Genomic DNA, 15,084 nt, shown 5'->3' with positions numbered 1-15,084 from the left:
TTTTGATTGTATAAAGAATATGGTCCTCACTTGTCAAAATAGACATTGTTGGGTGTATTTGGTTCCCACAATGTAATATAAACATAATCCACAAAGACACACACACACACACACACACACGTAGGGGAAAAAAAACTGATTAAGATGCCGTGATGTAGTTTAACCACATTCATTATAACAGGTGGAAACCTTAATAAATCATCCTAATCAGTAGTAGAAATCTGAGTTTAATTATCTAAAAACAATATAATTGATAGAAATGTGTTACTCCCAATGATGTAATTGAAACAAAATGATTTCCCAGACACCAGAGCCTACACAAATTGAATTAATGCTACACAAATCCAATTAAAAGAGTTGATATCAATTCATCTCATTAAGCATGCTTTCCACGGTGATTTTTTTCATAGTAGTAACTAACAAAGAAGAATTAATTTAGCCAGTCACAGTGGAAAATTAATTTGTAAGTGGGACCCAAGCTTCAATATGTACTTGTACTTATGGCAAACGTCTTATTTTCATTTTATATTTACATTTTTTCATCTTGGCGTCTTGATGATATTCAGATTTAGTTCAGATTCGGTTGCAGTTTGGTCTGTATGTGACCTCTGGTATAGAGTAAGTCCAGTTGGGGAAAAACAAACAAGGGTAACATGGTACTTCACAGTGGCACCAGTCAGACCCACCTGCAGGCATCAGCCACCATTATGGTCACCATGTAAATTCACTGATACTTTCGCCATGGTGGTGCAGTGGTTAGCACTGTTGCCTCACACCTCCGCGACCCGGGTTAGAGTCTCCATCTGGGCTACATGTGTGTGGAGTTTGCATGTTCTCCCCATATCGTCGTGGGGTTTCCTCCAGGTACTCCGGTTTCCCCCCACAGTCCAAAAACATGCTGAGGCTAATTGGAGTTGCTAAACTGCCCATAGGCGTGCATGTGTGAGTGAATGGTGTGTGAGTGTGCCGTGCGATGGGCTGGCCCCCCATCCTGGGTTGTTCCCTGCCTTGTGCCCATTGCTTCCGGGATAGGCTCCGGACCCCCCGCGACCCAGTCGGATAAGTGGTTTGGAAGATGGATGGATGAATGATACTTTTGCCTACCACTAGAGGGGGCTGCTCTATACCCCATCCATCCATTTTCTGTACCTGCTGTCCTATTCAGTGCTGCGGGGTTCTGCAAAAGAGTTCCAGAAGCTATGGGTTCAAGGGAGCGAATAACCCAGAAAGGCTGTGCCAACCCATCGCAGGGCTCATGCACATTTACATGTACAAGCAATTCGACTACTCCAAGTCATCTTAGCATGGCTTTAGACGGCGGGGGTAAGCCGGAGTATCTGGAGGAAACTCATCGACAATATGGGGAGAACATGCAAACTCTGCTCGCTTAGAGCGAGGTTTGATACTCAAACCCTGGTGCCAGACATGTGAGGCAACAGTGATAATCACAGTGCAACTGCGCCAGCCCTGCGTGCTCTAGTTTGAGAACCACTGCTTTAGGCCATTGTAATGCCATTCAAGCTGCTGAAATAGATTTACAGCTATTTTAAAAAAAAAAAAAAAAAAAAAAGACATTCAATCGCATGATTGTATTATCACTATAAGTGACATGTTGAAATGCTGAACTTTTCCATACCAACGCATGTCGATAGATAAATGCTACAGAGGATATCTTCTGCCCCCCCCCCCCCCCCCCAGACTATCAAGCCGGCCGACATCGCCACAGTGCGGAAGCTGGGCAAGCCGCCCCATCTGATCATGCGCATCATGGACTGTGTGCTGCTACTCTTCCAGCGGAGGGTGGACCCCGTCACCATGGACTCTGAGCGGCCTAGCGTGCGACCCTCTTGGGCCGAGGCCCTCAAGCTCATGAACAACTCTGGCTTCCTCAGCATGCTGCTGTCCTTCCAGAAGGTGAGTCAGGTGGACTTTAACATGCCATCTGTATGCAGGTATACAGGGACATGAAATAACATTCCCCCAGGACCAGGGTGTGACACACAGCTGACTTTGACAGCTTGGGGGGGGGGGGGGCACTGTGCTGTGTGGAAGGGGACAGGGCACCAAGGTTTTCCCCCAAATAATCAAAATGACCCTTTTCAGTAAGGCAGTCATTCGCATTTGGTTTGCATATTGATAACCAACCTGGGGCGCCATGGTGGTGCAGTGGTTAGCACTGTATGGGGTGGCATGGTGGTGCAGTGGTTAGCACTGTATGGGGTGACATGGTGGTGCAGTGGTTAGCACTGTTGCCTCACACCTCTGGGACCCTGGTTCGAGTCTCTGCCTGGGTCACATGTGTGTGGAGTTTGCATGTTCTCCCCATGTCATCGTGGGGTTTACTCCGGTTTCCCCCCACAGTCCAAAAACATGCTGAGGCTGATTGGAGTTGCTAAATTGCCCGTCGGAGTGCATGCATGTGTGAGTGAATGGTGTGTGAGTGTGCCCTGCGATGGGCTGGCCCCCCATCCTGGGTTGTTCCCTGCCTCGTGCCCATTGCTTCCGGGATAGGCTCCGGACCCCCCGCGACCCAGTAGGATAAGTGGTTTGGAAAATGGATGGATGGATGTATTTTCTTTAAAAACTGCTTTGCAAACACAGACCAGAAGGCTGAACTAAAAGTCAAATCATAAATCTTCTTATCTTGCTTTGTGTGGCCTGAGTCTATTTCCCCAACAAGGGAAATAATTGCCAGTAATTCACTGTCAGATACCAACTCCGGGTTACTTGCCTGATATCGCCAGTCACTGATAATATTGTCATATTGCACAATTCTAGGGCACATCCTTCCAAATTCTCGTAAATAAATTCACATGTATGTAATATAGCAAGAAAAAGATGGCATCTCCCCAAGCAGTATGACCCCACTTTGCAGGCATGCGTCCAACTCAGAGACAAGGTGGCCGCCCCTCCTGAAATGGTACAAACCTACTTTGCAATGGGCAGCAAACAGAAAAGAAAAATTAAAAGTAGTGCTGAGAAACCAAGGATGAAGCGGAAAACGTGCTGGAATAAGAAGGTGACAGCAAAATTAGCAACTAGCTGACACATGCGATTGGCCCGGCAGTCATATCGCCTACAAGCACTGGGCTTCTACCATGCTGTTCCTAATTGAAAAAATAAAAAGGGATTAGCATGCCTGTCTGGCCGGGCTGGAAAACATCTTATCATGCATGACAGCTCATCAGCTGAAACATAAATCCAGCAAAACTGAGCTACTATTCGTCCGAGCTGGTCTATCCCCACACCAGGATCTTGCGATCTCCATGGACAGCTCTCTGATTTGTCCTTCAGTCACCGCCGTAACCTTGGGGTAACCATGGACCTGTCCTTTTCCTCTAACTTTGCTACTGTTTTCCACTCATGTTGATTTCTCCTCTGCAACAACAGAAGGGTTCGTCCATTTCTTTTCCTCATAGGCTACTCAGGTACTTGTTCAATCTCTTGTCATCTCGAGACCAGACTGCTGTAACTCACTCCTAGCCGGTGTGCCTCTGTGCATAATCCGTCCTCTGCAACTGATCCACAACGCAGATGCCCAACTCGTCTTCAACCTTCCTAGCTTCTCCCACACCGCAACATTGCTACGCTACTCCACTGGCTTCCTGTAGCTGCCTACAGTAAACAGCTTCAAAACACTAATGCTCACAAATAAATCCAAAAATGGACCAGCACCCTCCGACCTAAACGAACTTATCTCTCTCCACGCTGCCCCATGCTCTCTCCGATCCTCCAGCACTGCCCGGCTGGTCCCACCATCTAAAAAGGTATCGAGACCCTTCTCTGTTTTGGCACCTATGTGGTGGAATGAACTTCCCCAAGATGTCTGAACAGCTGAGTCACTGGGTGCCTTCAAACAATGAGTAAAATCCAATCTCTTTCAGAAGTATTTGAATTAGCATTTCCAGGATTATACTTATTATTAAAAAAAAAAAATGTATTACTTGCCAACAGCGTTTTTTAGAGCGATAAAAGTCTTAGCCTGGTTCTGTTCAACCAGTATCAGAATGTATTCACTGACGAAACTTCTAAGCATGTAAGTCGCTCTAGCTATGGGCATCTGCCATATGCCCGTAAATGTAAATGTTTTAGCACTACTGTACAGACACACCTCATTCCAAAGTTGATACTGATGTATTATGCCTTATGTCTTTGGGCACTGATGGGGTCTTAAATAAGGTAGCAGAGACCAGTGACTTGCTAAGCAGGCTATACTTGTTTTAAGTAGGCATAATCTTTGTCTGATATTCTTAAGCTTTCAGACAACACAAAACCACTACTGATTATCATTTCAATATGTAGCGTAAATATTCGGTTAATTTAGTAGTTGTTTAATTGCATATACTTTGATACTCTTGCTTGAAAGTGTTTGCTACCAATTGGAATCTTAGGCCTGATTTCATATATTCCCTTTCATTTTCTGAAACTGTAACTTGTTTAGTAGTATCTTTTCTTGTGCTGGCACTATGGAGGACTCCCCTCCCCCCAGGATGGTCTGTATTATGTCACTCCAGAGCTGAAAGACAGTCCTGATACTAACCTAGACCTCCATGGTGTTGCCTGCTGATCCACGTTTCAGTCACCAAACATTATCTGCTTTGCAGGCCATCCACAGGCCCTCATTTGAGTGCTGCTAAGATAACAGACTTTGTAACCCTACGCTGCTATTTTTCTGGATGATCGCTGAGCGCAGAGATCAACGGCCTAAATGTTTCACAGATACTATTTGAAAAGAGGTGTTCGTTTCAGATAAAGCAATCATCAGATAATCCAGCCTTCAGTAGGTGGCGTCTGGGTTGAGACTTTCCAGATTTTTGCTGTTTGGCGGCAGACAAGCTGTGATGTCTGTAAGCACAGTTGTAGCCTGTTTTGCAGGAGGCCAGAGGGTTCCCGGAGTAGGTAATCCCATAAGAGGATGATAGACATAAGAACATAAGAAAACCGCTGACCGTTCTGTAAATGATAAGAAATGACAGGATGAGAATGGATGTGATCATGACAAATTCCGTGTTTTTTGAGAGCATGTTTCATGATCGGCAGGTACATTCCCAGGTCACATCAGAATGAAGACTTTGCCTGACTTGCGAATCTTAGGCTTCTGTACTAAATTTCCAGCTTTAATATTTAAAATAAACAACCTTTGATGACAACAGACTAGAGACTAAAATAAATGTTAAAGGAGATAATAAAATATGCATTTTAAAAATAAAGTTGTGGAGAGCTACACATGTATTTCATCTGGGATGTTTCACTCTACTGTATGTTACTCCTGTTTGCCTCGTGTAAACATTTTTTTCCCTTTCAGTTAACGTTTGTTCAGCTGCGTTGAAAGAATCTTCTGAAGTCAGATGATTTTTTTTTATTGTGATGAAGTCGAGCTTATTTAAATGGAGATTTATGTTAAGATTTCTAAAAAAAAAAAAAATGAAAGTCTTGTATAAGTGCAAAATGGATTTTTCTTTTTTACGTTTAGCACCTGTGTCAGATGGGTCTGTTCGGTGGGAAGAGGGATATTTTAGAATGGAATACATTTACAATTCTGTGCTTTAATCATTTCCAGTAGCTTTGCCGTTTTCTTTTCCTGGACTTTCTTTTAATGTCGACGCCTATTTTTGGAAGCAGATAGTCTACTGTGTCTATTACAGAATTTCTGACGACTGATAAGTATAATGTCGCCGTGTGTCAGACTGAGAAGCAATGAAAGGCAAAGGAATGAAAAGAGGCAAACACTGACGGCTCAGGGACTGGCGTAGGTGTGTCTGTGGGAGTCTGGTACGTTGTGTTCTGATTTTGAGTTTTCTGGATGGATCTTGCTCATGTTCATTCGAGTAATGTAGCTTTTCAAATGGCAGCACAATAGTGAATATCAATGCTAACAGGATATGACAGGACTGATGTGGTATTCAGTTGTTTTGGCTGTTTGGGATGCTGATGGTAATCTACCTTTGGGACACATGCTATACGTATGAGGTGAGAAGCTTTGATGGATAAACTGTCCCAATGATCTGCACAGAAGGTTTACCGTTACTTTTGCCACCTCAAGTTTGTCAAACCAGTGTGACATATTCACACAGTGGTGAAATGTCCACAAAGAATAAAAAAATGTAAATAATTGTTGCTATAATTATATCTATTAATATGCTTTTTGGAATTATTCCGAGGATTACGAATATTTGAGATCCTGTCTATATATAAAAAGTGACAGGATGCATGCTGGTCTTTCAGAATAAGTCCCTACTGTAAAACGTCTAAGTTTTGTAAGTATTTTGTACTTAGGAAATGATAATTAGGCAGTAAGAAGGGGTGGGCTTGTACTCCAGTGAATCATGGCCGTGATTCGGTCGTAGACACAAGGCTGATGGCATGTAAACCTTCCACACAAGGGCAGCGTGTCACTCTGGGGACTAAGCCTCTGTGCCTGCATTCAGAAGGTTGCTGGTTTGAGTCCAGCCTTAGCACATCTGTGGGTCCTTGAGCAAGGCCCTTAACCCCTAGCCCCCTTCACAGACAGCTTACTCTCCCCTATAGAGAGCTAATGGGTAGAGGCATACAGAGAATCTCCCCACAGGGATCAATAAAGTATTGATTATTCATACTCAGAAAATTCAGTCTATGACTGATATAGTTTTGTCTAATATCACTGGTGCCAGCAGTGAAACAACTATCCAGCTTATTAGCGGAATAACTTTGCATTGTAAATTTAAACCATGCCGCAGGTCTAATACATAAAATATTGTGGCGCTCGAGTGGCGAAGAGATCATAAGGTGGACAGCAAAGTTCAGTTATTAGCAGACTCTTTTATTGCGCGGTCCTTAAAAGGACAGAGGTAAAACAACGAGAGAGAATAAGGAATAAAGTCACTTAAACAGGAAATAAAAGTGGATACAGACAGTAGAGACACAGCATAATGAGTTCATTTTCGGTTCGGCAACTTATTAAAACTTAAAATCCGAAACATCAGAATAAATCCAACAAAATGGAATAGATATGAACCTTTACTTTACTCTCACTTCCGACTACATTTATGTTCGAAACCGGTGGAAACACGAGCCAGTTTTCAAAAAGCACCAAGCGCATCAGCCCGTTACCGGCTGCGTGTTGGTGGAAATGAGGCATAAGTACCGGTTTTTAGATACACCTGTATAACAGAGTGATACAGCTGGTGTGAATTGTCCGAGTGCGGTTATACTCTGATAACCATACTCACAGAATGCATTCTATCCAATCAGATTTGCTGGTCGGAAATTCTTGTATAATTTGTGTAAGAACATATAAAAACATTTAATATTCAGATTCTTTTTTCAAATGCAGACATTTTGGTGATAGTACCAGTGATTGGCAGTCCATCACAGTGTGTTTCTTTTGGGGGGGGGGGGGGGGGGGGGGGCAATTAGACAGACTGACAGATGTATTGGGAAATTCAATATATTGAAAGTACGAATCTGTGGAGAAACACAGAGATTTGGGCCTGGATTAGAAGAGCGTGCTGTGGGTTCAGAGTACATAGAATAATGTTAATGTGCTGGTAGCATATTTCAACTGCGAAACAGAATAATCACGTCCTCCTCTTATGCCATGTTCTGTTACAGAACCTAGAGCCCCTCCAGTAATTAATAAGCAGTCAGGCGGTGAATGGAATTATGTTTTAACAGAAATGTAGGAATTACAAACCTTAACTAGACAGGCAGAATTGAGGGAAGGGCATTTTCTGGAATATGAGGGCTCCAGTAAAAAAACACACATTATTTCTTCTTCACCTGATATGTAACATTCAAATTCATACATTTTTGCCCTACATTGAAATGGGAAGCCGGTCTGTATATTTCCCACTGTGACACTGGTAAATATAGACCATTGAAGATTGTTTTATTTTTTGTTCACATCATTGCAGTAATATACATAGAGAGGATGAAAGGACAGCAGATTTATTTGCCAACCATGAATTACGCTGCAGAGGGTCTCTTAATTAATTCTTTTGACAGTTTGAATACATTTCAAGCTTATTTGCATATTTTAACAAAAATTTCTGTTCTAACCTGTTTTAGCAGATTAACAAAACATGTGTTAGTTTTAGTATTGAAGCACATCTGCTCTGAAAAACTCCAATAACACAATGGAAAAATGCAGGGAATGACCCTGACATACTTCTGTGTACATTTTACAATAATGCTTAAGATGAGCATTGTTTCCCAGCATTTTATGAAAAGGTAAAGACAACATATTGTGTGTGCAAAGCCTAATTGTGTATCATCAAAATTTTGAGACACAGAATAATTCTGTAGCCAGACTTACATATTACATATAATATTAACCTTTTTGAATGAGTAGTTACTAAACACTGAAATCAACGTAATGCAATGAATGTATTTAGTGGTAATCTGATTTGTTTAGTGGTAGTCTGATCTGTTTAGTTCAAGGAGATCAGTCAGTGAAATAATACTTAAGTCAACAGCCTATTAAACACTACTTCTGAAATGAAAAAATATGGTTTTATGTTTGCTGGCACAACTCATTGCACCACCAACATGTTTGACAGACTGTGTTAGTAGATTATATTTGGCACTACATATAGTTTATTTTCAGCTTCCAAATATCGCAGAAACATCAAGTATGGCAATGTGAACTTTTCCTAGTATCGATCAATCCTTCAACAACCAATATAGTTACAAAAAAATCATTTATATGATGTGGGTAATATGTTCCGTTTAATGTAAGACGATGCGGCTAACCAACGGGGCTAACGTTGATTTAGCAGCAATTATTATAACACACAGGAATCGTAGAAAGTTAATTGAGCGAAACAATTTAAGCTTCGCATTATTGGGTGAGTCTGTCAAACCCGAATGTCGTCTTTTGAGATACATTTGCATTGCGGTCCTGCTGTTGTGATATTTAAGTTGTGGTTTGCAAGTCAGCTGCGTTTTTCATTCACTTTTAATGTGAAGCGCTTCCACACAGCTGCTGCATTTGCTCTTCATTTAGACCCTCGTCCCTCCTGTGCCATGTTGCCGAGTAACCGAGAAGGAAAATTTTACTCAAGTTTAATTGAGTACTCTTGACAGCTCAAAATAAAATATAGTAATGATAGCAATGCTTTGTTGTAAAATGTCACACATTTGCTGCCGAGACAAAGTATTTGATATCCAGTTAATTTACTTTGATTCAGTAGGGATAATGCATCCTGACCAGTAATATTCTCGCGATAAGACTCGTACGGGATCTCGTTTAAAGGGTCGACTTTTCTAATTCATCACAAAATGCCTTTTACAAACTGCTAGGATACTATCACCGAAGAGGTGGTGGAGCTTCTCACGCCGTACCTGGAGATGGATGATTACAACCTGGAGGCCGCCAAGAGGATCTGTGGCAACGTGGCCGGCCTTTGCTCGTGGACCGAAGCCATGGTCGATTTCTTTGGCATCAACAAAGAAGTTCTGCCTCTGAAGGTATGTTTCATTACGTCCGTGTGCTACCATGCAAGCTTAGCAATAGACCTGAACTCTGCAAGTTGTGACACATATTTCCATTGATTACTGCTAGAATGCCACCAAATGTTTTGATATATATATATACGATTCAAACCCTAATTAAACTAGTGAGTTTTAGCACGTGATTCTCTCACTGAGCTTTGTAGGATCAGCAGGCAGAACAATGCAACACAGAGATCCATTTTCATAGTGAGAGATGTCTTCTAGATGATACCCCAGTCAAGCAGTGGGATTCCCTTCAGGGTGTCTTGCGTGTTACCTGGGGTTTCCACCAGTACACTTTTAAATTTACTTTATGCCACCAGGTTGTTAATGTATCATTTAGTCTAATTTGCAGATACTTTTATAGAAAGTGCTGTACAGTTTATTAGACGGCAGCATCTGTCCTTGGGGTGACTGGGGCTAATGGTCTTCACCTGGGTCCAGTGCTGAAATCACTCTTATGGCCACAAACTGGCAAGCGTCCAATCATGAGCACATGAGTCGTAACCCACAAATGAAGGTATCTTATTGGACAATCCAAAAATCCATTGTCAGTATCATCATAAAAAAGAAATAACTAGCAATGATTGCTTCCTGACTTAGGACGTGCAGCTAAAGATATATGTGACACATTAGACGAAAGAATCTGCCAGAGAGATTAACACAACCTATTTCCAGAAATACCAGAAACTAGGAGGCAGTATATAATATAATATAACATAATATAGTTTTTTATTATAGAACCTCAGTAGGAATTAGGATGTCTACTATTACTCAAGGCCCAGTATGAGGAATCAAGCATGCATGTAAACCTCAGAAAAATTATTCATCCTATGGCTTTGGCAATATGCACCTTTAGTTAGGCAAGTAAAAAATACAATTCAGTTATCGGGATTAAAACTCAATCGACCTTAAATTGTCTAAAAATTATCTGATGGATATTTTTGGCATATATTATATGTATTTTGTAGAGTTATATATTACCTTGTAATAAAAATTCACTTGCAGATCTCTTTGGACAAAAGCGTCTGCTAAATAAAATTAATGCAAATGTACAGTAAAAATCCTTCTGCATAGAAAATGCATCGTACAAATCATGGCTCTGCTGGGCCCTTCAGCAAGGCCCCCCGACTGCTGGGGGGGCTGGATACTGACTGACCCTGATCTCTGACCCCAAGTTTTCCTCGGCTGTGTGTCGCTTTTGGACAAAAGCATCTGCTGCATAAATGCAAATATAACGAATTCATAAGCAGCTATGGAGAACCCCCCGTGGTCCGCTGGCTATTTGTGATGCCCCACTTGATGACCCTTTGCTACACGCGTGGCAGGCCAACCTGGCCCTACAGGAAGCACGGCTGGAGGTGGCCCAGGGGGAGCTGGCCCAGGCACAGGAGCAGTTGGACGCCAAGCAGCGGGAGCTGGACGCGGTGCAAGCGCTGTATGATGCCGCCATGACGGAGAAGCAGGCGCTGCTGGACGACGCACAAGCCTGTCGTCGCAAGATGGCCAACGCGACAGCACTTATCGAGGGGCTGGGAGGGGAGAAGGTGAGGCTGCGATGGAGATCTCAGCAGGGACTGGATGGTAGACGGTGAGTGGGAGGGGAGAAGGTGAGGCTGCGATGGAGATCTCAGCAGGGGCTGGATGGTAGACGGTGACTGGGAGGGGAGAAGGTGAGGCTGCGATGGAGATCTCAGCGGGGGCTGGATGGTAGACGGTGACTGGGAGGGGAGAAGGTGAGGCTGCGATGGAGATCTCAGCAGGGGCTGGATGGTAGACGGTGACTGGGAGGGGAGAAGGTGAGGCTGCGATGGAGATCTCAGCAGGGGCTGGATGGTAGACGGTGACTGGGAGGGGAGAAGGTGAGGCTGCGATGGAGATCTCAGCAGGGGCTGGATGGTAGACGGTGACTGGGAGGGGAGAAGGTGAGGCTGCGATGGAGATCTCAGCAGGGCCTGGATGGTAGACGGTGACTGGGAGGGGAGAAGGTGAGGCTGCGATGGAGATCTCAGCAGGGGCTGGATGGTAGATGGTGACTGGGAGGGGAGAAGGTGAGGCTGCGATGGAGATCTCAGCAGGGGCTGGATGGTAGATGGTGAGTGGGAGGGGAGAAGGTGAGGCTGCGATGGAGATCTCAGCAGGGGCTGGATGGTAGACGGTGACTGGGAGGGGAGAAGGTGAGGCTGCGATGGAGATCTCAGCAGGGACTGGATGGTAGACGATGACTGGGAGGGGAGAAGGTGAGGCTGCGATGGAGATCTCAGCAGGGACTGGATGGTAGACGGTGACTGGGAGGGGAGAAGGTGAGGCTGCGATGGAGATCTCAGCAGGGGCTGGATGGTAGACGGTGACTGGGAGGGGAGAAGGTGAGGCTGCGATGGAGATCTCAGCAGGGGCTGGATGGTAGACGCCGACTGGGAGGGGAGAAGGTGAGGCTGCGATGGAGATCTCCAGAAAGTTACTGATATTTTGCTAGATTGCTAAACAAACACCGCTTCAGTTCCCAACCCTCTCCTTGGGGGCACCCCAGCCATTCCATGTATTTGTTACATTTCCTCAACAGTCCACTTAATTTAAAACGTTTAATTGATTAATATACATCCCTAAAACCACAAAAACTAAAACAAACCACACGCTTTATGCTACATGGCAGGTACCTGAAATTAGACAGTGGAGTACAATATGGAATACAAAAGTTTTCTGTTATTAAGCAGAACCAAAGTGTTTGAGCATAGTGTTTGTGTCAGCATAACAGAAGTGCAAAAATGTTAAAGCAGAATACAAATGTAAAGTAAAATGTACAATGCAACATAAAAATTACAATATACAGTACAGTATTTCATTTAGTTATGATGCCTCTGCCCTGCCTGTATACCTTTTTTACTGAACATTTTTTTCAGAAAGGTGTTTTGCATGTGCCTTTTAAAATGCAAATTGCAAAACCCAGCAGGTTTACTTTTAATGTACTTGTTCAAATAAAATTTTACTTTGCAGCAGAGCCTGGAATGCTGCCTGTTCAGAGCTTTAGAAGTTTAAAGTATAACATGAGAATTTGTGATGCTTAATTTAGTGAAATGGAAATGCAATTTTAGTACATAGTCTGGGGCAAGTTTTATTGTGACAAAATAATTATCAGGAGCATATTGCTGCATGAACCTCAAATGGCAATATAACCCACATGTAGTGAAAGTGTTTTGAGCATGTAAATCTATGTCTGCGTATATGATAAAAATATAACATATATGAATTAATGACTAATAGAATGTTCTTGGTTATTTTGATGTCTTTACATTCCAAAACCTAATTAAATTACTGAGCCTTTGCATGCACTTCTCATCCATCCATCCATCCATCCATCCATCCATCCATCCATCAGTTTACCCATCCATCCATTCATCCAGTATCTCGTTGGTCTGCCCTAAGGTTTCCTCCAGTCATTTTCAGCACATATCGCTACCTAGCTAAGTAGCTAAGCATTGAATAGTATCAGTTAGCTACAACGAAATAAAAACATTCAATTCAAATTCAAGTTCTCCTGCTGAATAGGTGAGTTCGATAAAATGCGCTTTTACAGACTGAATTCTGCATTTAGGCAACTCCTACCCCACCCTCCATGAGACACACAGACACATATGCAGGTGAGTGCAAGCTTGGGGGTCACAGCACAGGGTCAGCCAGCTTGCAGTGCCCCTGGGGCTGGGGGTTAAGGGCCTTGCTCAAGGGCCCATAGACATGTGCCTGTTCTGCCAAGTCCAGGGCTTGAACTGGCAATCTTCTGATCATAGACCCAATGGCTTTGCCGTTAGCCATCATGTATTCTTCCTGCATGTCTGCACTAGGTCCGCTGGACCGAGAGCAGTGCCCAGTTCCAGAATCAGATCAAGTGCCTTGTTGGGGACGTGCTCCTAGCCACTGGCTTCCTGTCTTACTCTGGCCCCTTCAACCAGGAGTTCCGGAACCTGCTTCTGCAGGAGTGGAGGAAGGAGATGAGTGTGCAGCACATCCCTTACAGTGAAGTATGACCCCTCTGACTTCTTCAATGTGTCTCTTCTGCACTTTTTTTCGCTATACTACTTCATCAGTATTCTCTTCTCATGTCTATCTTTGATCTTAGTCCTTTATCTTGTCCATGTCTTTTCCTTGTACTTGTCCTGCCTCGTCCATATACAGTATGTCTGCCTTGCTTTCAGAGGCTGAAGTACGACATTTAACACAAATAAAAAACATGGGAAGATATCTCTGGTCTAGTAACCTCTGCATAAATGAAGGAGTGAATATATCATTATATTATATTATATTATATTATATTATATTATATTATATTATATTATATTATATTATTAGCTAAGGTTTTTTTTTAAGTGGACTTATTCTCAATAGAATACAGCAGTAATAACTGTAATATCAGTGACACATTCATGCCATTATAGGATCTAAATGTGATCAGCATGCTGGTTGACAATGCCACCATTGGGGAGTGGAACCTTCAGGGCCTGCCTAGTGACGATCTGTCCATCCAGAATGGCATTATTGTCACCAAGGCCTCACGCTACCCTCTCTTGATTGACCCTCAAGGCCAAGGGAAAATCTGGATCAAGAACAGGGAGAAAACAAAGGAACTACAGGTTGATGGTTATTAATTATTATCACTCCACGAGTCAAAATGTACATTGTATATATATTTTTAGATGGATGGATGTTTTTTGGATTGAAATGTTGGTGGTTGTGTATGAGCTGATTCATATGCACTCTCAAGATGTTTAGTTGAGAATTCCAGATTTCTGAATAAATATTCATGAGTAATTTTGAGGGATAATGAAAGAAGAACAAGGTGGCAAGTACAAGTGGCCGAGATGAGGGGGCTCGCTGCTGCCACCACAACTCTTACCAGTAGACACGGTGTGAGGATGGCTGATTTTAAATGATTTCCTATATGTTCATTTTGGGTAAAATATATTTTTGTCTTGTGTCATACAAATTCATACATATATCATTTTTTGACCAAAAATCAATCTATCTATCTATCTATCTATCTATCTATCTATCTATCTATCTATCTATTTTGGTTTCAGGTGACGTCTTTAAACCACAAGTACTTCAGAACTCATCTTGAGGATTCCCTATCTCTTGGGCGCCCCCTACTGATTGAGGATGTTGGGGAGGAGCTTGATCCTGCACTGGATAATATTCTGGAGAAGAATTTCATCAAATCTGGCTCAACATATAAAGTAAGCTGACTCTGGATATGTATGCATTTTAAGAAGCACTGAACAATCAACACGTTTGTTAATATTTTTTTATTATTAACAAATATTAATTTTAATAAGATTCTGATTAGGTTTTGGGTGCTCAAGCTGAAGACTTACTTCACCGGCTTGACTATGAAGTGTAAGGTTAATATCATCAATGCAAAAAGCATTTAATAGTCTGAGTAAGTCTACCTGAGTGTAACCTTTTGCTTCTTGATGTGGTCTAGTTTGTTTCTCTGCATTACAGAGCACTACTCACGTCTGAAGTGAAAAAGAAGACTCCCCTATGTGTCTTGAGTGTCTGCAATTCAAGGCTGTTCATTTAAGTTTATCGTGTGCACGCATATGTTTCTGCGGTACTTAG

At 42.7% G+C, this 15,084-nt stretch overlaps 1 protein-coding gene across 1 annotated transcript in view; it reads left to right on the top strand.

Annotated features, from left to right (window-relative positions):
* The window catches only part of dnah5l (dynein, axonemal, heavy chain 5 like), a 108,853-nt gene that overhangs the window by 63,838 nt on the left and 29,931 nt on the right, over positions 1-15,084 (top strand). The window contains exons 60-65 of the mRNA XM_049025218.1: positions 1,699-1,914; positions 9,280-9,447; positions 10,800-11,018; positions 13,311-13,487; positions 13,902-14,096; positions 14,544-14,699. Coding sequence (XP_048881175.1) covers positions 1,699-1,914; positions 9,280-9,447; positions 10,800-11,018; positions 13,311-13,487; positions 13,902-14,096; positions 14,544-14,699 — 1,131 coding nt within the window. The remainder of the gene's footprint in view (positions 1-1,698; positions 1,915-9,279; positions 9,448-10,799; positions 11,019-13,310; positions 13,488-13,901; positions 14,097-14,543; positions 14,700-15,084) is intronic.

This window comes from Brienomyrus brachyistius, chromosome 1, assembly GCF_023856365.1.
Source record: "Brienomyrus brachyistius isolate T26 chromosome 1, BBRACH_0.4, whole genome shotgun sequence".
NCBI lineage: Eukaryota > Metazoa > Chordata > Actinopteri > Osteoglossiformes > Mormyridae > Brienomyrus > Brienomyrus brachyistius.
The sequence above is the reverse complement of the archived record's forward strand: the minus strand, read 5'-3'. Positions and strand labels throughout refer to the sequence as shown.